Source organism: Vigna umbellata, chromosome 3, assembly GCF_029865625.1.
Source record: "Vigna umbellata cultivar VRB3 chromosome 3, Vumbellata_1.0, whole genome shotgun sequence".
Lineage (NCBI taxonomy): Eukaryota > Viridiplantae > Streptophyta > Magnoliopsida > Fabales > Fabaceae > Vigna > Vigna umbellata.
Genome location: NC_142167.1, coordinates 6,924,758 through 6,947,497, shown reverse-complemented (window position 1 = coordinate 6,947,497; position 22,740 = coordinate 6,924,758). Strand labels below are relative to the sequence as shown.

The following is a 22,740-nucleotide window of genomic DNA, read 5'->3' as shown; positions in this document are numbered from 1 at the left end:
CCCACCATAAATTAGTGAATTAAACAAGTTAACTAACTATCTCATTTAATTACAAGTTTTTATTTTTCAATTCCAAAAATAGTATTTTTTAATTTAAATCTAAATTAATTTAAACAAGTAGTGAATCACGTTAACGCACAAGTTTCAACCTGTTTTGACACTATTTATAATGATGATGCAGAAGAAAAATAAGGGTGCAGAAAGATCCCTTGCTTTTGAATTAATAGATACTAAATCTAAATATAACAAGACAAATTTTATAAATTCTTTAAGACGTTAAGGAATCATTCATTATAACTCCTCTTTCACTTTTTAGGTCATTGTTTCTCATAAGAACGAATCTATTGAACCTTGCTTAGTCCCTCGAAGAATGTATAGCCATTATCAAACCTTTTGCAATCAATGTCGCTATCAATTTGTAGCATGACAAATATCTGGACAAAAGCCACTAATAAAAAAAAATACAGTTAATCGCAAGGATTCATATTAGTCAGCCTACGACTTAATTAATTATACCTAGCAAACTAATGTCAAGCATAAAATTAGTTACTGTCACATTATTGTTTTACAATATCTAATTACAAAGGCAATGAAATTTCGGAGACCCAAATACTACAAAGATAGAGAATATGGTATTCTGTGCTACTACAATCATCAGTTTCTATCAATTATGCTAATCTGGATTAAAATCAGATGTTCTGGAAAAGCTCATGTACATTCCCAACGATTTCTAAATCTATTTCTTCCTGGAACACATCAGCCTCTACACTTAATTTACATATAATCACAGTGAATCTAGTATGATACAGTCTACTGAGCTCAGTTTGGCTTTCTTTCCTCTCTAACCAATGAGCACTTTTCACCATCATTGTATATAACGCGTACTCAAGATTTATCTGACTGCTTGGTGAGCTCTTTATCGGCAAAGTGAAGAAGTCTTCTTAGTCTTAGAACCATGTCACAGTGGAAGGGAAGCGCAGTCCGCCGCTCTAAGTATACGGGGCTCACTGTCATCCAAGACAAGGCATGAAGCTCTGCTGCAATAGACTCCAGAACCAAGTGGGTCTCAATTTCAAAATCTTTAGCTTCCCAGCTTAAACTTCTACCAGCTTGCTTGTTAATTCCTCGGACAACTTTCTCTTGGGGGATGTTAGTACCTCCATAATAATCAATGAGGCTCACTGAAAGTATAGAGGGCCATTCTTCCTTTAGGTTGCTTCTATAGTCCTTCCTCATGGAAGGTACTGCTTTTGAAACCACAAATCCAGTAGAGAGAGGAAGAGCGGAACCCTTGCTGTGAAGCAGATGAGCCAGTGGTGGTGACTCTGCTGTGAGGCACGTGGGGAGTTGAAGAACTGTCGGAGGAAGAAATCGCATGCTGGGAGAAGGAATTAGAATGTATGCAGAAGATGTAGAACCAAGAGACTTCACTGGAGTGAAACCTTCGATGTAACCTGCAATAGACACCACTACTTTCAGTTCCCCTCTAAAAAGTTATTGCTATAATACTTACATGATTTACTTAATTATGAATATTCAACCATTAGCTAGCATTAGAAAAAAGATTGTGTATCGTAGTAGCTTTGCGGAATACTAATTTATTCTTCCGATGTCAATATATCTACAATTAAAACTTTTATCCAGAAATCCTAAGTTGAGAATCATGATGAAGTACCTTTATTGCCAAAACAGGTTTTTGGTGTATTGGTGCAATGCAACTTTAAAAAATGCAATTTTTGTCATGAATGTGGAACTATACCAAAGTTATGTTCAATGTCAGAGACCACAGTTTCCACAACATTCTTTTGGAGGAAAAATAGTAATGGTTATTGTTTACGTAGATGCCGTTAGGATTACATGAGAGATGATTAGGACAAAATAATTAGTTGAATGTTTTCCTTCGACTTTGAGATTGAAGGCCTCAAGTATTTAAATTTTGGGATGGAATTTGCAAGACCAAAGAAAGTAATGGTTGTCATAGAGTATAGATCCTAATAAAAAGCCAGGAGGTAAAGCGTGAACGAGTAGATACCACTAAATACTAAAGATTACAAGGAAGGTTATTGAATCAGCTCTCCACATGAACATCTTGAAGAAGATTACAGAAATTTTAGGTAATAAAAAGTTCTAGGAGAAGGGGACTTCCTTTTGAGAAAATTGGGCGGCAAGGCTTATGATAAAATTGAAGAGTTGACCAAAAGTCAACATCTGGCTATTGTACTTTTGTTCAGGGAAATTTGGTTACTTGGAGACGCAAAACAAATTGTAGCCAGTAGCACAAAAATTAAAATATAGGGAAATGGCACACAAATAGTTAGAGAAATGTTATGCCTAAGAGGAATTCAACCAGAGTTACAACTTCCTATCTTTCACCAAGTTGTAGGATGATAACAAGGTAACAATCAGTATTTCTCCAAACATTGTTCTACATTTTCAGAGCAAGCATATCGAAATTAATGGACATTACATTTTCGGAGCAAGCATGTCGAAATTGATAGAAATTGTACCTGCTGAGAGTTGTATGCATTTTTATTTTAATTTAAATTTCAAAAACGGATTCTAGAAGACTATTTAGTTAGTTATGATCAATTAATATTACTTATTAAAATCTGGTTTGATTCTATTCTCCTTTATTTTCTACCCTATTCATTTTGTAATCAGGATGGGTAGGATGTCTCCTAGCCTACTCTATAATTTCTAATGTAATTTGGAATAATGTACAAAAATAAAGAAAATTTTCCTCTCCTAAAATTATTAACACCAATCTCTACCAATTTGAGAGTCAAACAATTTAAAATTATTAGACAAGATTGGACTCCTGTTTTATTACTTTATTATGCCGGATATGAATCTAACGAAATATTTGGATGGTCATCTATAATTACTAATAAAGAATATTATTCTTGTAACTACTAAAATACTATTTTAGTGTTTATATTGTTACCTTGAGAATGCAACTACTTGAGATTGAAACTCTAAAATAATTCTTGAGGGCTTAATTGATCTCTCTCATAATCTTCTATTTATAAAAATAAATTGATACAAAATTACATGATAATTAGGGTAACCTTAGACACAATGTAATCATGATAAATTGGATAACTCTAGACACAATATAATCATGATAAATAAGATAACCCTAGACACAATATAATCATGATAAATAAGATAACCTTAGACACAATATAATCATGATAAATAGGGTAACCCTAGACACAATATAATCATGATAAATAGGGTAACCCTAGATACAATATAATCATGATAAATAGGGTAAATATTCTAACACAACTCATCTTATTTATTTTATTACTTGTATAAAAATTACCTAACCATTAATAATAAGGATTTATTTTTAGTAACAGCTTCTTTTATAGATACATTTTGTAACTGCTTATGTTTCAGTTTAATAATTATTATAATGTTTAATTTTTTAATTATGACAAAATTGGACACGTGCTCAAAGGCATGGGTTTCCACTTGTACTTTACCATTAGGATATGACATAACACATTCACACATATAGTGTGAGTTACTAGATCTAGGTTAGAGTATCCAGGTATTATTAAGAAGACAGACATTGACACTAAATTTTCTATCCAAGCAGATTAGGCCTGTGGAGAGGTATGTTTACAAATGAGTATTGGGACAAAATACTACAATACCCTATGCAAACCCTCCATTAAAGATGAAACTATTACCAAGACATGTTTTGGTCTGTAAAGGTTTCTGATGGTTTTGTTAGGCCATAACAGCTATCAGTTAACTGACAGTTGATATAAGCTTGTATAAATATATACTATTTCCTTCACTGATTGTAACATTTATCATAATCACAATTTCAGCTTGTGTTGCAAAATTTTCAGAATCTAGTATATCATCTTTCTCTCCTATATTTTTTCATTTTCTCATATCATCTATTCTTGTGCCGCTACTCAATATCCATCAGAACAACTCATATGAATGCAATTTAACAAAATAGAATTTGAAATAATTGTAGCTCAGAAAACTCACCAGGAGTGGAGGAATCTGCTGGGTGAACTAGTTGTAATGTATGGTCCATGGAAACTGCAACAAAACTAATGCTTTGTGCCCAATGAAGCAAACCCCTTGAATTGTCAACCATAGAATGTCCACCCATAAGTTGCTTTCTTGCAGTAGGTTGCCCTAAATTGCCTTTCATAAAACCAGTGGATTTGGTATGGGGGCTGTACAAGGGACTAGGCGAGGAAGGAAGAGTTCGTTCTGGGATCAAACTCATGTCTTGTTGTTGCAAAGAAGAACCATTACTTGTTGCAGACAACCCATCAGACATAGATTTCCGCAATTGCAGAGGCCATCTCTTCATCTCAGATACACCAACTGAATAAATGGCTTTCTGCCATTCTATTTGAAAAAAATAATCCAGGTAAAAATGCATGTATAGAGTAGTCATAAGATACAAATGAAAATTAGCTTCTCAATCTAAAGTGGCGAAAATATAAATAAAGCTAATTTACTTTTGATGAATGCAAATATGCCAACAAACAACCATGCACCATTGTGAGTGTTTATGAATAACTTATTTAGTTTTAAATCCCATAAAGCAAAGTAGCAAGCTCAAAAAACATAATAGTGGTATAGCACACAGCGGAATAGTCAGCATTGTGAATTTCTTTTTATGGCTATTATTATTTAGTTTATTATATTTTTATTACTGTTATTGTTTAATTTATTATATTAAATATTATGTTATATTCAGTTTCTATTGTCATTTAGTTTATCACGTCATATATTATACTCCAAGTATATAATGTTTTCTTTACTTTTTATTACTATTATTTTGTTTATTATATTACATGTTCTGCATCAAATAATTTATCATATTTTGTTACTATTTAGTTTATTTATGTTATATGCACAATGAAATGCTTTCCTTTTGTCAAAGTCAGACTCAAAATAGAGTCACGAACAAACAGAAAAAGGAGAAAAAACACCCAAAAATGTTTTTGGCAAATTGGCCTAATTCTCCCAATCCCAAACTTCCTTCACTAAAAGCCTAGGAGTCTACCCTAACCCAGTGCCGTTTCCATGAACTTAGAAGAGCTCAAAAGAACTTTGCAGCCATGGACAGACAAACAGGTTGCAACAGATCACAGAAGGAAAAGGGGGAGATGAGGCTGTTATAACGAAAAAGTTCGAATAGAGCGTACAATTCCCACCATTCCATGCGATGCACACTGAACTGCACCACCAAGTCATCATCCCTTGTGGCCTGTAGCCACTCCTCTCCGCCGTGGCACTTTAGCCTAGCTGTAGCATGCTAATTCTCATCCATGATAACTTGAAGATTGGAACAGCTTGAGCATGATATAAACCCACAAGTTCAAATACATCTAGGACAATACTTCAAACTAAGGCAAAATTCTTCTTCATCAACAAGTTATAGAGCTCATTTTGATAAACTAAACAGTGAATAGCTCAATCATATGAACCGAACAATATTAAATTATACAAAAATGCAAGACGCTGTTCCAACCAACACATCACAGGTTGAACTGAATAATAATAGTAATAATAAGTGAATTACATCGATACCGCATGCTTTGTTCAAATTGTACACGGTACTTTTACCCTTTTAACCTCTACAATAATCCTTCTTAATCCCTATAAGAGGAGTCATTTTAAATGTTAAAAAGGCAGAGGCGTGTGCAATATAAAAGAACCACAAGGGGTGTGGATGTTAGTGTAACTTTCTCGATTAATAGGAATTAGTTAAAAAACTATAATAGAAAAAATAGTGCAGTTTCTAACTTCTTTTCATGACTTTTATGGCATGAACACATTTTATAATTTGCTATATACATTTGATGAAATAAATATTAGATAATTGGAAGTGACTACCCTTTTATTGTATTATTACAAGTGAGATGCTCACTTGCTCTGACATTGCTTCACACAATTTAGATGGAGGCTTTTGCACAATACTGCTATATGTCTACACATTGCACAATACTGCAGTATCTGAAGCTATCAAAAACTACAACCACCAAACCAAATTTCAAAGGACCTGGTTTCAAACATTAGGAAGTCCTGTTGCGTATAATATGTATATGTACTAGAACTAAAAGAAATGACCCACTAACTGCTCCATAACCCGTCAAATAAAACCAACACTGGGAACTTAATAATTATCAGATAAATGACCATTTTGGTTCTTGAATGAGTAAACAACTGACAATTTAGTCTCTAAAAGAACGAATAACTTGACTTAAACAAGTGAAACAATACATTCTGTTAAGTTTTGTAGAACCATTTGTCATTAAACTTTACATTAAATTGTAAAATTCAGAGACCAACTTGACACTAAATTCAGAGATCATGTTTAAAGAGCAATTTGACACTAAATTTCATTTTTTGAAAACCAACTTTACATTAAATAGTAAAATTCAGAGACCAATTTGTCATTAAGATCAATATGATGCAATTGTCCCACTTTTTACCCATACAAGGACTACATTGTAATTTCCGAGCTTTTTGTCTGATTTACAGATTCAAGAACCATAATGTTCATTTATCCAACAACTCTCACTTTGCAGTCACAACTGACACTGGTATGAGTATAGGTTTGGCCAATATCAGGGAATTTATACACCAGAATTTAATAGTGTGAATCAGCCACTATCTTTAGTACTGCATAAGTGTCTTTCCAGAAAATTACACTGCATGTCCTAGCCAATGTTATCAGCCATGTCCAATTCAACAAGCTGAGTTGGACATTAAAAAAGAATTCAAAAAGTACACTGGGTTTTTCGTTTCTAAGTCATGATTTATGCAAAACGCACCTAGGAAACTATTTCATGGTTCACTAATTCTGTCTAGCAAGTTTCTGTCAGTTTTGGGTGCATATGTTGTGATCTCTGATCACACGAGCAGATCTCTCTTGCTATCACTTCAGATTAAAACAGGAAATATATTCCTAGAGAGCTTACTTGATCCCTGTCACAATCTTCTATTTATAATAAAGAACTGAAACAAGAGTACATGGAAGATTAAGGGACTGCACTAGACACCAAGGTTCAGAACTAGGTATTACTATAGCTACAACTAATAAAAAAAATAAGCACACTACACCCTAAGTAGGTTTAACGAAGATACATAGATGTAATTATTCTAACACTCACCTTCAAGCTGGAGCATACAAATTGTATGTACCAAGCTTGGAAACAATAAATTCACATTCTAAGATCTAACATGTTTCGAGTTGACATGGATCACATTCTAAGATCTGAAGACCACTAAATTCAGGACACATTATTTTAATTGACAAATGAGGATGGCCAAGCTGATCATATAACATTTTAGGACTAGGAGCATTAACACAAGACACCCTTGGACGAGATCTAAAATGGTACAATCCTCCAACTTCATATCATTCTTCAATTTGTCTCCCTGAACCATGCTCCTCTATAACAAAAGATTTGTGATTGAAAGTTATTGAACAATTTAACATTTTGATTAACTGGCTTAAGAGAATTAAATTGAAAGGACAAAAAGACCAGAGTTTAGATTTAGGGAGGGAGATAGGCAAACATGATCGGCTCCTTTTGAGGAAGTTTTAAAGCCATTTGCAAGGGTTATGACATGACGTTTTTCTTGAAAGGAAACAGTTGAGAACAAAGAGGTATTACCAAAAATGTGATCAAAAGCACCTGAGTTAATTACCTATGAATTTTGACCTTCTATGGATTGAGAAATACATGTTGATGTTATGGGAGATTGAGATGTTTGTGCCAAGTTGTTAGACTTCAACGGTAGATACTCGTCATATTCATCCTCAGTGAACTTGGAATAGGCAGTTTCAACCTTCGAGATATTGGTGGTTTTGAAAGAAAAGGAAAACCATACAAGGAGTAGCAATTCTCTTGAGTGTGACCCATCCTTTTATGCATTGAGGACGTCCCCAACCTCCTTGACCTCCGCCTCAGGTGCCACGTCCTCTTGTCCTTGTGTGGCAACCTTGACAAATGGTTCCACTAGTTCATGAGCTTCTTGAGTTTGAGACGCTGGGACACGAAGAAGGCATGTGGTAAAGGTTTCCATGGAAGGGACCTCATGACTAGTCAAAAGTTGATATCTGATATGATCAAAGTTTGGATGTAGAGCACGAAGGATCAATACCATATAATATTTGTCCAGTTTCTTTCTGATATCCTCCAAAGAGTTCACTTCCGAAAACATCCTCAGTTCTTAGACAATAGATTGGGCTACAATCATGAAGGACACCATATCATGGTCTCCATTTTAAGAGATGCAAGCTTGTTTGTCGTGTCATAAAGACGTTGAATATTGTTAGCATAGATGCTTTAAGCTTTCTTCCAAAAGGAATGACAAGTTTTGGAATCTCTAAGAGACATAAGAAGTCTAGGTTCCACTGATTGCCATAACAGGGCACACAACTGGAAATCTACTAGTTTCCACTGATTGGCTTTTTCAGTAGGTACATGGCTATAATCTTGCTCAAGGTAATCATAATGTCCTTGGCCAAGAAACCACATTTCGACGACGATAGACCAAGATAGGTAATTTTTCCATTTACTTCCAAATGACATTTTTGATCAAGGCACAAAGAACCAGCGAGGAAAATCGAAAACCCTAGGTGACTTTCCATAAGGGTGGATTCTGGACGTTATCGAAATAAAGTTGAGGGTGAAAATGGAGATAGAAGGGTTCGACAATAGCTATGGAGTTGGTGCGGTGACGTTCTGACGAGCAAAAGGCGGTGCGTGGCAAAGAATTGGACCTTGGCAGCGAAGGGGATGGTCATCGCTTGGAGAGACGATCTAGATCCAATGGTCGTCGAACGAAACTGCGACGATGGACGGCAACAAACATCAACGAAACGACAAAGAACAGTGAATAGCTTCAAACGGTAGTGGACAATTGCAAAAGACACTGGACAAATGCAGACAATAGTAACTAATGCCGGTGGACAAGACAAGATAGAAACCAGAGCGAAATTGACCCACTCTGATACCAACTTGAGATTAAAACAGAAAATATATTTCTAGAAGGCTTACTAGATCTCTCTCACAATCTTCTATTTATAATAAAGGACTGATATAAGAGTACATGGAAGATTAAAGGAATGCACTAGACACGTAGGTGCAGAACTAGTTACTATTATAGGTACAACTAATAAAAAACTAGCACATTACACCCTAAGTAAGCTTAATGATGATACATAGATGTAATTATTTTAACATAATGTTTCTCAACTTTGTTTAGTTTTTGTGTTTTAGTCTTGGACACTTTACTATCTCACTACTCTCCCATTTCCTTTCTCTTGTTCAGTCTCTTGGTATCTTTCTCAACTTGGTTCAATTGTGTTGTCTTATCACACGAGCAAATCTCTCTTGGTATCTTTCTCAGCTTTGCTCAGTTTGGTGTTTTAGTCTTGGACACTACTCTCCCATTTCTTTTCTCTTGTTCAGTTTCATCGATATGGTTGGTGCAAGCTACAAATGAGTGGGTTGGATCATATCAGGGTTTTAGTTTTTTTACTCCTCTCTTGATATTTTTGGACTGTTAGACCTCAGTTTAAATCCAACAACATTCTTTTGTAAAGCATAATATATAATATAACCAACTAGAGTAATGATAAAAGGATAGTAATTGTAGCAAAATATAAAAAATATTATAAGAATATAGTATGATAATCTAGAAATAATAATAATAATATAGTAAAAAATATAAAATTTTATTTACAGCATCCTATAATATTGAATTATTATGTTATTTGTAGGTATTTTATTATATTTTTTTAACCTCACACTGATGTCTAAATTATGCCACGGCAATGACATTTTGTGGATAAGCCATACCCAAAATCTGATGTGCATATAACATAACCCACAGGATAAAAGGCAGAGACAGAAACCATACCAAGGTACTCGAGCTCATAAAACCCTCCAATGCGTGCTATCACAAAATCTCGAGGCCTTGCAAGGCCAGGGTCACAAGATTGAATTATCAGACAACCTTGCTGAAGAATTTGAACAAATAGGCATTGCAGTCCCTTTGTATCCTGCCTACTGCTTATTCCACCAAAGGGGAAAATGTTACAATCCAGCAATTCTCCCCTCGAATCTGTCCAGATGCATACAAGCCAACGCCAGTCCTCTGTCCATCCATAGCAACAATGTAGGCTTGCAGGAGTCTTCGGATCAGACCCAGATCCATCAGTGCTTGAAGCAGACTCCACACTTCCTGCTGTACTTGTACTCTGTACATAGTTACCACTACTGTCATCAACCAATGCCTTAGAAGATTCTGAAGTGGGACTCCCAATAACTGAAATACCACTTTCAAGAGAACCTGGTTCTGCCAGAATAAAAAGGGGTTCAAACATGTAACGAATTTCATCAAGGAGAAAAATATCCCCAGTTCTACTTGCATCACAGCTCAATCCCCCAGTCCTTGTTGGCTGCCAAGAATTATCCCAAGTACCAGGCCTCAAGCTAGCATCAATGTCACCCTCTCTTGGAAGAGAATGTCCTGCCATTCTAGGACCAACACAATCTTTCCACATCCCAGAAATGGGAGAAGGCAGCTGCGTCAAAACAGAATGAGATCTACCAGAAAATGCAGACTGAGAAAAATCACTAGAGATTCCACGTGAAATTCGACGAGCCTTGCAGTACACAGTAAAAGCAGTCTCTTTTAAAATGACAAGTTCGCTGACAGATGGGCTAGTGACTCTGAAAATGGCATCCACAGTAACAATCTGCAAGACCAATTTTGGAATACTAAACCCTGAAAGCACAAGGACATTAGATGGAGAAGCCTCGTCGACAGCAGCCAAGCCACTTAATGCCTTCACAACCTGACTATGCAAGCTAGATTTCCTCTCTCTATCCAACTGTTGGACTACAGATCCAATCGCAACAGAAGATTCAATTACAGTTTGCAAAATTGCAGTGGGATCAGGAAATGGGCATACCACATAGATTACCTAAACGTGATGGGGGTAAAGATGAGATCAAAATCACCAATGCACATAGATTTACAGTACAAATTAGGGAAATATGCTATAACAAAACTATTTTCTGTAATGAACAGTGTCATGCCATTAATAGTTCAAACAACCAAGTTGTTAAAGCCTAGTCATAATTTGGACTGATCAGCTCTTAGAGAACATAATAACCATTCAATCTACAAAATTTTGCCAATAAACAAGTCACTTACCAAGCACGAACTGTTACTTCCTTCGCCTGGATTTGTAGAAAAGCAAGAGCCAATTTTCAAACCTCTAAGTGCCTTAGAAAGAGACTTGAGATAACTAGTCAGGTCCCAGCCATTTGATAACGATAAAAAATAATCACTCACTGAACCAACAAGAGATGCATTACTGCTCTCAATCTTCATTGATTGGGGGCAGTCAAGTAAAACAAAACCACAAGATGACAACTTTGAAGACTCTATCTCCATCTGATTCCCCAAGCCTTGAGGTGCATGAGTACCCAGCTTGCATGTCTCATACACTGAAAAGAATAAAAGCAAAATAAGACTAACAGAACAAACCAACACAAAAAATCAGAGTGAAGGGTGAAACTTAAACAGCAGTCACAATGCATAAAAATCTAGAAGCAGAGCAGCTCTGGCACAGCAATCACCTATAGTTACATTTAATTAGTACAACAGAAAAAACCAGAAACACATAATCCTCAAAGCACTTCATATAGCCACTACATCCATCAAAAAGATTACTTTTATTTCCAAGGAGACAGGATTCAACAACTCTGGTTTCTCCATTTTTTCCTCCACCTCTTTTTTTTTACTATCATTAATACATGATAATTAATTTAATACGAACACAATAATTTGTTAAAACCAAGATATACCATAATATGTATGTATGCAATTCGTAAACATCATCAAATAGTCTTCATAGATAAACTGAATCATAATTACCACTACTTACCTGTTCCTAGTTGTTGAAAAAAATCAGCAGCAGCAGAAGTAAGGGGATCAATGTCAGGGCATACGACATGATACGTAATCTACAACCAACAATTCATATCATGATATTAATGAAATCATGCCTTTAAGCTCATACACATTGGGTAAATAAGTCAGAATATATGGTAGAGAAGGTTCCATTAATAACAGCAGCAATTAGAAATAATGAACTTACAGGTTTCTGTAGAGCATAGGGCTCTAGAGGAGCTTTTTCCCAATGCTGCAAGGAGTTTGCTGATGTTTTGAGCCAATCATCCTGATACCTATTAGACATGCTATGTATGAGTGGTTAACTAAATACCAAACTTTACAGTACCAGATATATCTTATCATGTTCAATATAAGACGGACAGTATACCAGAAAATAAGCAAGTGATTAATCTATTGGGTTATTTTTAGCACTTAAAAATAAAGAATTGAAATTTCTTACGGCCAAATACCAAGAGAGATCAACCAGTGTCTATTTTATACATAGATAAATACAAAGATATCCCGTGATTATAGGGATTACTAAACTAACTGAATTAAAGCCTCAAATATTATAAATTCACTCAAATACTATAAAAAGGCTTGAACCCCAGGCAATCATGTATTAACTTACTTCTCTTTAAGCACAAATAACAAGAAGAATACCTACCCCACAAGTATAGAAGGAAATGGAAGAGCAATAAGAGTAGGTTTAAGTCGGGAACATGTTTGCTGCTCTAACTCCGTACTGCATAAATCGTGGCCAGATCTCCTTTGAGAATTCTCATCCACCTTAGCACCATCCATCATGTTGGAAACTGCACCAGTAACCAAATTGTATTAGCATCATGAACAAAAAAATCCCATCACTAATGCAAACGCAAACTTCTACCCTTAATACTGGAAGATCCACCAACAGATGATTGGGATGGACTCATTGGTTCTGAAGAATCTCTACATTCATTATTGGTCGATTCTACAGAGACTCCATCAACTATGCTTCCAGTATCAACCAACGGATTGCATCCTTTGCACCAATCAGTTATAGATAATGGCCCTTCCAAATTGGAAAAAGCAGATTTCAATGCTGTTTTTATGTCAGACTGCAGCAAACTGATGACAGTGGATGCATGAACCTGGGAATTCGAAACACTGGAATATAAGTATAAAAAGTGAAGCAAAACTCAATCAATAACCCCATTGACCATTATTAGCCTACAGTTTTAAAATAAGCAACCCCACGAGATTACAACAAATAAAACAAACTCATAAAAGTAGATTATTAAGAATATTATGTAAAGGATTGTTAGGGGCCGGAAAGTATATGAGAGAAGGAGGTATAGGAGAGAGAGAAGGGGACCGAACAGTAGACAAGGGGGAGCGACCAGGCCGGACAGTAGAAGGCGGGGAGCGACCAAGCCGAACGGTAGAAGGCGGGGAGCGAGTTGGCCGAACGGTAGACGAGGGGGAACGAACAAGCCGAACGGTAGACGAGGGGAGCGACAATGCCGAACAGTTGGAAGCAGCAAGGAAGCATCCTAGCTGCCGCAGCGGTTAGGATGGGCAGGAAATATTTAGTAATTATAGTAAATAAAGTCATATCCTAGGGAAATATTGTTAATTACGGTAATTAGAGCAGTATCCTAGAGAATTATTCAGTATAAGTTAATTACAGTAATTAGAAATATATCCTAGGAAAATAATAATTATAAATAAAGCCCTGACGCTTTGGTTTAGGGCATGCTTTTGATTTGTGAGTTTGTAAGAGAGGTTATGCTCTCAGGTGACTGACGAAGGTTATGCTCCCACTTATTGTTTATTTTCTTTGATTCAATATTTCTTTCAATAAAAGGAGACTTATTCAGCCATTATCTATTCTTCATTGTTTGTGAGAGTGTGTCAAGGCTAGTTCTAGTTACGTCTCCCACTCGATACGTAACAAGGATTCAATATAAAAACAGGAAAGAACACTAAGATGATGTATTTCGTAAGAGGATCAACATCTTATCATGTCAGAAATAGAAGCATTTAATGGTTACTACTTTCAAGTAGTTGGTGTGTTTAGCTGAGGTCCATGTATAATGTATCTTAATTAGTGATTTTAAATTATTCTCTTGTAATAATAGTTGTTATTTATTATCTTTTTAATACTAATAACTATTAATACTATTATTAATACCATAAATATTATGGTAAAAAGGTTATGTGTACCAGAAACACCATTTCAAAATATTGCACTTCTTAGAATGTCAGTTTAAGTCAAACTCAACTCTAAACTGGTATGTAACTTAAGCATGACATAGAAAGGTATATTTTCCAAATGCATTGTGTGTCTAATGTAAACCACAGAATATGTATTTATACTAATTTATAAAAATAAATTATAATAAATTTCCAGCTAATAATCAGGAATCAATCATTCTAATTTCCTTAGAATATTTAAGTGTTAATTTCCTACAAATTTGTATGGAGCTAATTACATTTTAACACTCTCCCTCAAGCTAAAACATATATGTCATATGCATTAAGCTTGTTACATATATACTCAACCCGAGGGCCTCTAAGGGACTTGGTGAATATGTCACCCAACTAATGGCTAGAGTTGACAAAATCAGTTCCGTAACAAAGTGATAATCAATCATAATGTATTTGGTTCTTTCATTAAAGACCGAGTTTGATACAATGCAAAGTGCAGCTTGATTGTCACAAATAAGGTTTGTTTCATGGATGGCCCTTATTTTTAATTGTAGTACTAGTGCCTAAGCCACGTAAGCTCACAAGTGATTGTTACGATCTTTTGCTTTTGCACTAGAATTGACAACTATATTTTGTTTCTTGCTTCTACGTTTCCTTCGATAATAACATAGTACCCAAAAATGGACCTTCTATCTGATGGTGATCTTGCCCAATACACATCAAGGTAACAAGTGATATTAGTATTGCCTTTGTCTTTTCATACAATAATCTTTGTCTTGGAGCATATTTCATGTATAGAAGAATATGTGTCAAGGGCATCCTAATGGCTATCACAAGGGGTATTTAGAAATTAGCTAACGCTAACCGCAAAGTGATGTGGGGTTCGATGATGGTGAGATAGTTGAGTCTGCCTACTAGGTGGTGATATCTTTCTAAATCTTTCAATGACTCCCCCAGAAGAAGCTTGATATTAGGATCCATAAGAGTATCACAAGGATGACAGTCTAGCATACCAGTTTCAGTAAGAATGTCCAGGACATATGTTGATTAATGATAATTCCAAAAGATTTAACAACTTCAATGCTTGAGAAATATTTTACAAGGCCCAATATTTAGTACGAAATTACTATGAAAGGTGCTCTTTGAGTTGTCAAATTCCAGTCTCAGTTTCATTATTATTGGTGATGGCAATGTCATCAACATACACAACAAGTTAAATGCACTTGCCAAAAGAAGAATGAAAGTAGAAGACAGAATGATCAACCTCATACCTAGTCATGCCAAATTGTATAAAGGCAAAACTAAAACGACCAAACCAAGCCCGAGGAGATTGCTTCAAACAAAAGAGCAAGAAAACTAGCAGGTTGATCCATATAAACTTCTTTCTAAAATTCACCATGTAACAATGCAGTTTTAATATCTAGTTGATGAAGAAACCAATGATGAATAGCAGAGATGAACAAAAGTTATTTTGGCCACGGGGAAAAAGTGTCCCCATAATCTGGATAAAAAATCTATGTATATCCTTTGGCGACCAAGCGAGCTTTTAACTGATCAACATGACCATCAAGTCCAATTTTCACTGTACAAACCCAAACGACAGCCAACAATTTTCCTTCTAGGAGGTAAAGGAATAAGTTCCCATGTGTATTGGAATGTAAGGCTTCCATCTCCTCTATCATTGCCTAGCGCCAGACAGGATCAGCCATGGCTTAACCTATAGTCTTAGGAATAGACACAAAATCTAAAGAAAGAAAGAAGAAATAGGACGCAGACAAGCCATCATGATGGTAAAAGCATAGAGAGTTAGGATTACGAGAAGAAGAATACATTTTCATATAAGAATAGGAAGTTCAATGTAGGAGATGATGCTTGAGGATTAGTGGAGTGAGTCATAATTGGAATTTCAAACCGTATGTGGTATTGAAACAATGGACATTAAGGAGAAGCCATTACCTGAACTAAAACATGAGAGACTTCTAAAGATTCTATTGTAAAATTGACTTCCAATATAGTTAAAGTGTAGAAGGGAGTAGTCTCAAAAAAAATAACATCAACAAATACTATATAGCGTTGAAGTTGAGGACAAAAACAATGATAGCCCTTTCGAAGGTGTGAGTAACCAAGGAAAATACACTTGAAAGATTTTGCAAAGAGAAAAGGGACTTGTTACCAGACATATGATCAGCGGCACCAAAATCAAGAATCCAAGGTCCAAGGGAGGATGACTAAAAGATATAGGCTACAACATTACCAGACTGAGTAACAGTGGTGATAGGTTGTGTAGGTTGCATGGCTACCTTGTATTGGAGAAACTCATTATAGGATCAATAGAAATTGAAATCTCAAATGATGCTTTTGGAGAAATGACCTGTGAGCAATATTAGTTATCTTGGGTTGTTGTCGTGCTTTTGTACAACACTTTGCCCCAGTATGGCCATATCGTTGAGAAAAATTGCAATGAGGGCATTGACCAAGAATTCCACTGTCCATCTCGATAGGAAGATTGAGAGTAAAAGGCAGATGAATCAATCGGAGGTACAAGAGACTAACCAAACATGTGAGGAATTAAGAGCAGAAGTAATTATTTACTAAAGGTGTCATAAGATGGAACAACAGTGCCAGATGTTATTTGATTGCGGACAAAGTCAAACTCAGGAGGAAGTACAGCAAGAACCATAAAATCTTTCCATGTTCTTCAACGTGTTTGTTTGCATCATTAGTGAAAGGCATTAGTGAATCAAAATCAGCAATTAAGTAATCGAGCTTACCAAGATATGTTTCTATATCATGATTTTCCAATTTCACAGTAATAAGGTTGGAGACAACATTGTAAAGGTGATGAACATCATTGGAGTATACTTTCTTGGCTTATACATCATAACACGTAGTAAACACGTGGTATTGAGGCTACAATTTAACATCAATGGAGAACCAGAGAATGCTACACAAAGAGGCATCAATTTGCATCCATTTGGCTTGATCATTCCAGGAAAGTCTTTAGCCTGTTAGGTCAAGTGGTTGACACAACCTTCACCTGGAAACCATAGCTGGATGGTAGCAACCCGAGAGCTATAGTTGCTCGTCTCTATCAGTTTTTCACATGGAAACAACGAAACAATGGTAAAAGTCATTATAGAAGGGGTACTTGAGTGTGAGCTTTCAGAAAGCCATGGGTAATGAACTTGAAATGGGGCTAAAATGGGATGCATGAGTGTGAGGAAGGAGGCAGAGGGAGTGCCAGCAAGTGGATCATGCCGAAAACAGGAAAGAAAACATAATTTGAGATGGGCGCGTGAAACGCATGACAGTTATGGTCGCAATGGTCACCGGTGTGAAGGGACACTCAATGACAAAAAAAAGGGTATACAATGGCTATGGGTACCGTTGATCCGAAAAAACAAAGAAAAACTAGAGATCGAAGATCAAAAAACCCTAAACTATTAATACCATATAGAAAGGTATATTTGGTTAATGTATTGTGTATCTAATGTTAGACCACACAATATGTATTTATACTAATTTACAAAATCAATTATAATAAATTTCTACCTAATAATCAAGAATCAATCATCCTAATTTGTTAGAATATGTAACTGTTAACTTCCTAAAAATCTATAACAGGTAATTACATTCTAACAAATGATAAAGGGAATTTTCTCAAATCTCACCCACACCCAACACGTTGGGCTTGGTACGTCGATGATATGATTGGTAACTATTTTAATGGATTTAGGATAGTCTATGATACCAGAATGTGGGATTATAATTAACACGATCCCTCAAATTCAATTAACAGGTGAAGATTGCCACCCTCAAGTACTTATTTAGGTTCTATCTCTAATGCTAACAACAGTAAAAACTTACATCGGCAGAAAGTGGATCCACTAACTCCAAGCCGGCAATGTCCAGAGAATGAGAAGAGGCAAGAGTTCCCCCACAGCCAGCATGAACCATGGAAGGGCCACAACAGAATCCACGCCTCCACTGTTCTTGCATTGCAAGTAAACCATAAGGACCATCACCACAATCTGCATCCAAGGCTAGATCAACAAAGGAAAGAGCTTGTTGTACAAGCAAAGCAATCCCATCAAGTAGCTCCTGAAGCGGCTTCCTTTGACCATAAGAAAGAATACCTTCTTCATTGAAAGAACTATGAGAAAAGGATGAACCAACTTCCATGTTAGCTGAATTTGAAGGTTTTACAACTTTTGAAGATCCTAATGTGCGCCAAACACCAACAGGGGCATTCAAGTGACCGTCAAGCATTCCTCCATCAATATCACCTGCAATTCGGATGGGTATATTTTCTTTCTTCTTCACATCGTACTTGCCAGATATATTGTCTGTTGCTGTATTTGGGTCACTAGGAAGCTGATTCAAAAATGAAACCCCAGTTGACCTACTAAAACCAATGGTCATTAGGTTACCTGAAGATAAGAGAGTATGACGTAATCTGCACACAGAAGCTTGCAACATAACACATGTTATATCAGTAGCCAACAAAGTTTTTGCAGATAGAAGAACATGCTCTGGTTCATGGGTGCCTTCAGCTGTCTTCCTAAGGGAAGACTTGACAATAGCATTAGAACCAATGTTTGAGAGTGGCAGTATCCCCTCAGATTTAGCAATGCTATTATCATTACATATGACAGGATTTTTATCATTTTTTTCTTTCCTACTTTCCACAAATGTATAGTAATGTTTTGAGAGGAGACTTGTACTAGAATCATGTTTTCCAGACCCTGTTTTTGTATTGACAGACATTCCATTCTTCCCCTCCGATCCTTCATTGCAAGGAGAAGAGGGTGGTGCTGAACTATATAAGTAATTGTTTGAACTTGAATTTGAACTCTCTGCTTTACGACATTTTGGAAAATATGGGCTTCTGAATAATGTTGTGGACAGCTCACAGGTAGGGGTCTCAACAGCACCAAATTCAGGAGCAAATGTCATCATTGCTTCAGCTTTCATTATATGATCAAACTCCCTTGTATACAACATTTGAGAATGATTGGATGGACCCAAAGACATAGAGTTATTTAAGTTATCTTGACTTTTGTTAAGACATTCCTCTACGGATGTTGAAGGAGGGGGGTTAAAGCTCTCAAAGGAAGGAAACCCAACAGGCAAAAGTATTTGATCTGGAACATCTATCACACCACCCGGACTGCTGTTGACATCTCCATAATCTGGGGAAGAAAACATAAGTGCCTGAGATTCTGCTGTTCCTGGGGGCTGTCAGAAAAATTATCACAGATTAAGAAACTGGGATATAAGACCAAGAAGCATAGAAAAAGAAGAATACTAAATTTGAAGCATTCAGGAGTTAAAAAAATGATGAGTAAACACCGGAAAAGTATACAATCTATGCAATCAAACAAATCTTAAATCAAAATTTTAATTTTATAAAGAATCATCAAGATATAATCAAACACAATTTATGACATCACTCACAGACACGTGTAAGAAACAAGAGACCAGGCATAATAAAATAGGAAAACACTTGACAGTCCAAAACAAAGACAATAGAAGATAGAACAAACTAAACAACTTCATTAATGCAATTAGGATCTTCAAACCCACTTCATATTCAAGGAGATCATATTGTGGTGTAAGGCATACAAATCAAAAAGTGTAGTATATACTGTATGCAAGAATCAAACTTATACCGTTCCAACAAACAAGCTGCTAGAACAAATGATAGGTTAAGGGGAATGTTTATATTAGGAGAAATAAAAGGGACAGACAGTCATAACTTTCTCAGTCATAACTTTCTCAGTCATAACTTTCTGTGGGTAGGTTTTGTTGTCTCAAACTTTTATAAAGTCTGCGTAGGCGGTTATTTTGGCAGTATTTTCGTTGTTTTTGTTATTCTGAAAAGAATAGGAGCGGAGAGTCTGGTTCTCTCGAATAACTAAATGTTGTATGTGTGGTTTTTCCACATTGGAGGAAACTTGATGTATTATTGGAATAAAGATCTGCAGTTTCTAAAGCTTATTTTGTTATAGGTCTAAATACCTATCAACAAACAAAATGCATAATTATAGAGTAGCACATGACCTCTTTGGATGTCTAATTTACAATTGAAGTGTTTAAATGTGTAATGCACCTGTTTAGTAATGGAAGTCACAATTCAATGGCTCACAGTAAAACTTAGGATTGTAGAGCAGAAAAAAGTGGAAATCAAAACCAGGAATCCTCTGTAAATTGCAGTATTAACATTCAGATACCTCTCCAAAAGGCAAGACATCGTTTTCAAAGAAGTCCCCAAAATCACCAAATTCTGATAGAAGGGCTTGAATATCCATTTCCATGCCCCTATCATCATCATCCCAGTCCCAGTAAGACGCAATTGGCTCATTTCCTACTCCTGTAATAGCTGAATTGGTCACTTCCACGGAACCAAAATCAGACATGTAAGTATCTTGCACAGGAATGTTTGTGGCAGTACTTAATGACTCTGTCACCCCTGTTCGAGACCTCTTAGAGCCCTGCAGAATTAGCAAGTACTTCTTCATGTGCATACAATTTAGCAAGTTAGGTAATAAAGAGAGAAGCATGTCTATCAATATGTTGCAAGGGTACTGCAAAACTGGCGTTTAACAATTGAGTTTAAAATGTACGAGTCCATGTATATCATGTGAAGGACCTAAGGGCATTGTAACTGCACTGAACAGTATTTCTGAGTCACGCATGCAATACATTACAGTTTAAAAAAATAATACACCAGCATGCCTTTCATCATACAATAAAATATGACAACTGCTTTCATCCCAAACAAAACAATGGGGGGAATTTTTGGTAATTGGCTAGGGACTACATTTATATGGCACTGCAGTTTATGTTATTATTTGATTCATTTGGTTAGGATGGTGTTCACATATTTATGGAGGTTGATAGGCTTGACAAATGATGGGGGATAAGATTCAGCAATTTGCTCCTCTTTAATGCATGATTTTCAAGAGGTCCATCGCAGATATGCATAGTGATTGGATAGCTTCGTTAAATTGGTTTTCTTCTCTTTTTTTCTTTTTGAAAAAGATCAAATATCTTCTGAGTTCTTCATGATTTTCTTTTCCTCATCTTGATAAACTTTCTTCTAGAGTAAAAATGAATTCAATTATAATTTCAAAATAAATAATGATATACCAATTTAGGGCCATCACTATCCAGCTGATCAGCAGAAGACACCATAGACTGTCTACATGTTAAAGAATCAGCATCAGCCTCCAGTTCACTTGGTCCTGTAGTCTTGTGATCACTATCACTAGAACTGGCACTTAAGCTACTAATACTGCTACTATTGCTATTGCTACTACTATCATAACTATTTTGCGTACGGGCTCCATTGATTTCAGTCCAAGGATCTTCACAACAATCCTCATTACCAGCACTGCAGAAGGAAGAAGAAAAATTTACGGCTTTAACTAAACCAGAACAATTGTACTCAAACATATTTATATGCTAAAGAAATTAACCAATAAATTATAAGGAAAAGGTTTCGAAGACGAATAGAAGAGAGATAAAGTTGATGAAAAAATCTATTGACAACATTTTGTTTTTGTTTAGAAAAAAATTAAAATAGAAAACAATGGAAGTACTAATAACAAAAATTGTAGAAACAACAACATATGTGACTTTTTCTTAAAAAGTAAGTGGCTGCCTAGTGACTGTATGCTAGACAGCCATCAGTAGAAGACAGAAGTAGCACAGGATTCACAATTAAACTTTATAAAAATCAAAGATGTTAGAATCAATAAATATCACAGGCAAAAAACGTGCATACATGCAAAGAGCGATAGAGAGAACACAAACCAGTGAATAAAGGAAGAGGAACTGGGAAGAGATGGTCCCATCCAATTCTGCAGCCAAAATCTGTATGTTTCACATTAAAAGATAAGTCAGTGCCTGCCTCTTTTATGATTTGAAGTATAATGGCTCATATGACCTGACAATAACAATGCACACATCACATAGTCATGTGAGAAAAATAAATTTGTTGCAGCTAAAGTGACAGCATTAATTATGGTTTGGGTGAAATCACTTAATAGAGTAAAATATGTACACAAAAATAGATGAGTAAAAATGAAAACAAGTAAAGATGATTGTACTATACAAGAAACAAAGGAGGACATTGAAAACAGAGAAAATAGTTCAAAACAGAGATTGCATACAGAGAGGTTACGTATATGGAGCACAATACTCCATATTGCTGTTCAAATGGAAACAGAGTACTGTTGCTAAATATCATGATAGTGAGCCACACCAACACGGGAATTTAACCACTCTTGTTCAAATCTACTGTTTGGTTCACATATCAAGAGAAGAACACCAGTATTGATGAGTAGAATTGTTTTCTATGTAGCTGATTTGGATATGATTCAGAGATTACCCTCCATTGGGATTGGACAATTTTGCGTCGCTCACATTTTTTTTCTTGTTTTAATATTCCTTTCAGTTTCATGTGCATGATCAATATTTTCAAATTTCCTTACACTTTGCCAAATAAACTTTTTATTTAAATTAAACATTGAATTATTATATCTATAACAATGAAGTGGGAAAACCAGCTAC

The 22,740-nt window shown here is 35.7% G+C and overlaps 1 protein-coding gene across 2 annotated transcripts in view; it reads right to left on the bottom strand.

Annotated features, from left to right (window-relative positions):
- Positions 1 to 530: 530 nt before the first annotated feature.
- GCT (RNA polymerase II transcription mediator) overlaps positions 531 to 22,740 on the bottom strand; it is a 38,340-nt gene continuing 16,130 nt past the window's right edge. Inside the window, exons 12-23 of one of the 2 annotated variants that reach the window (XM_047298001.2) lie at positions 21,982 to 22,041; positions 21,316 to 21,559; positions 20,397 to 20,657; positions 18,031 to 19,401; positions 12,860 to 13,103; positions 12,638 to 12,785; positions 12,176 to 12,263; positions 11,963 to 12,041; positions 11,227 to 11,522; positions 9,925 to 10,993; positions 4,015 to 4,386; positions 531 to 1,454 (exon numbers count right to left, since the gene is read on the bottom strand). In XM_047298001.2, the coding sequence (XP_047153957.1) occupies positions 886 to 1,454; positions 4,015 to 4,386; positions 9,925 to 10,993; positions 11,227 to 11,522; positions 11,963 to 12,041; positions 12,176 to 12,263; positions 12,638 to 12,785; positions 12,860 to 13,103; positions 18,031 to 19,401; positions 20,397 to 20,657; positions 21,316 to 21,559; positions 21,982 to 22,041 (4,801 nt within the window). In that variant the 3' untranslated portion in view covers positions 531 to 885. Of the gene's footprint in view, positions 1,455 to 4,014; positions 4,387 to 5,192; positions 5,340 to 9,924; positions 10,994 to 11,226; positions 11,523 to 11,962; positions 12,042 to 12,175; positions 12,264 to 12,637; positions 12,786 to 12,859; positions 13,104 to 18,030; positions 19,402 to 20,396; positions 20,658 to 21,315; positions 21,560 to 21,981; positions 22,042 to 22,740 lie in introns of those variants that run through there. The other variant, XR_015784880.1, reaches the window with a different exon arrangement.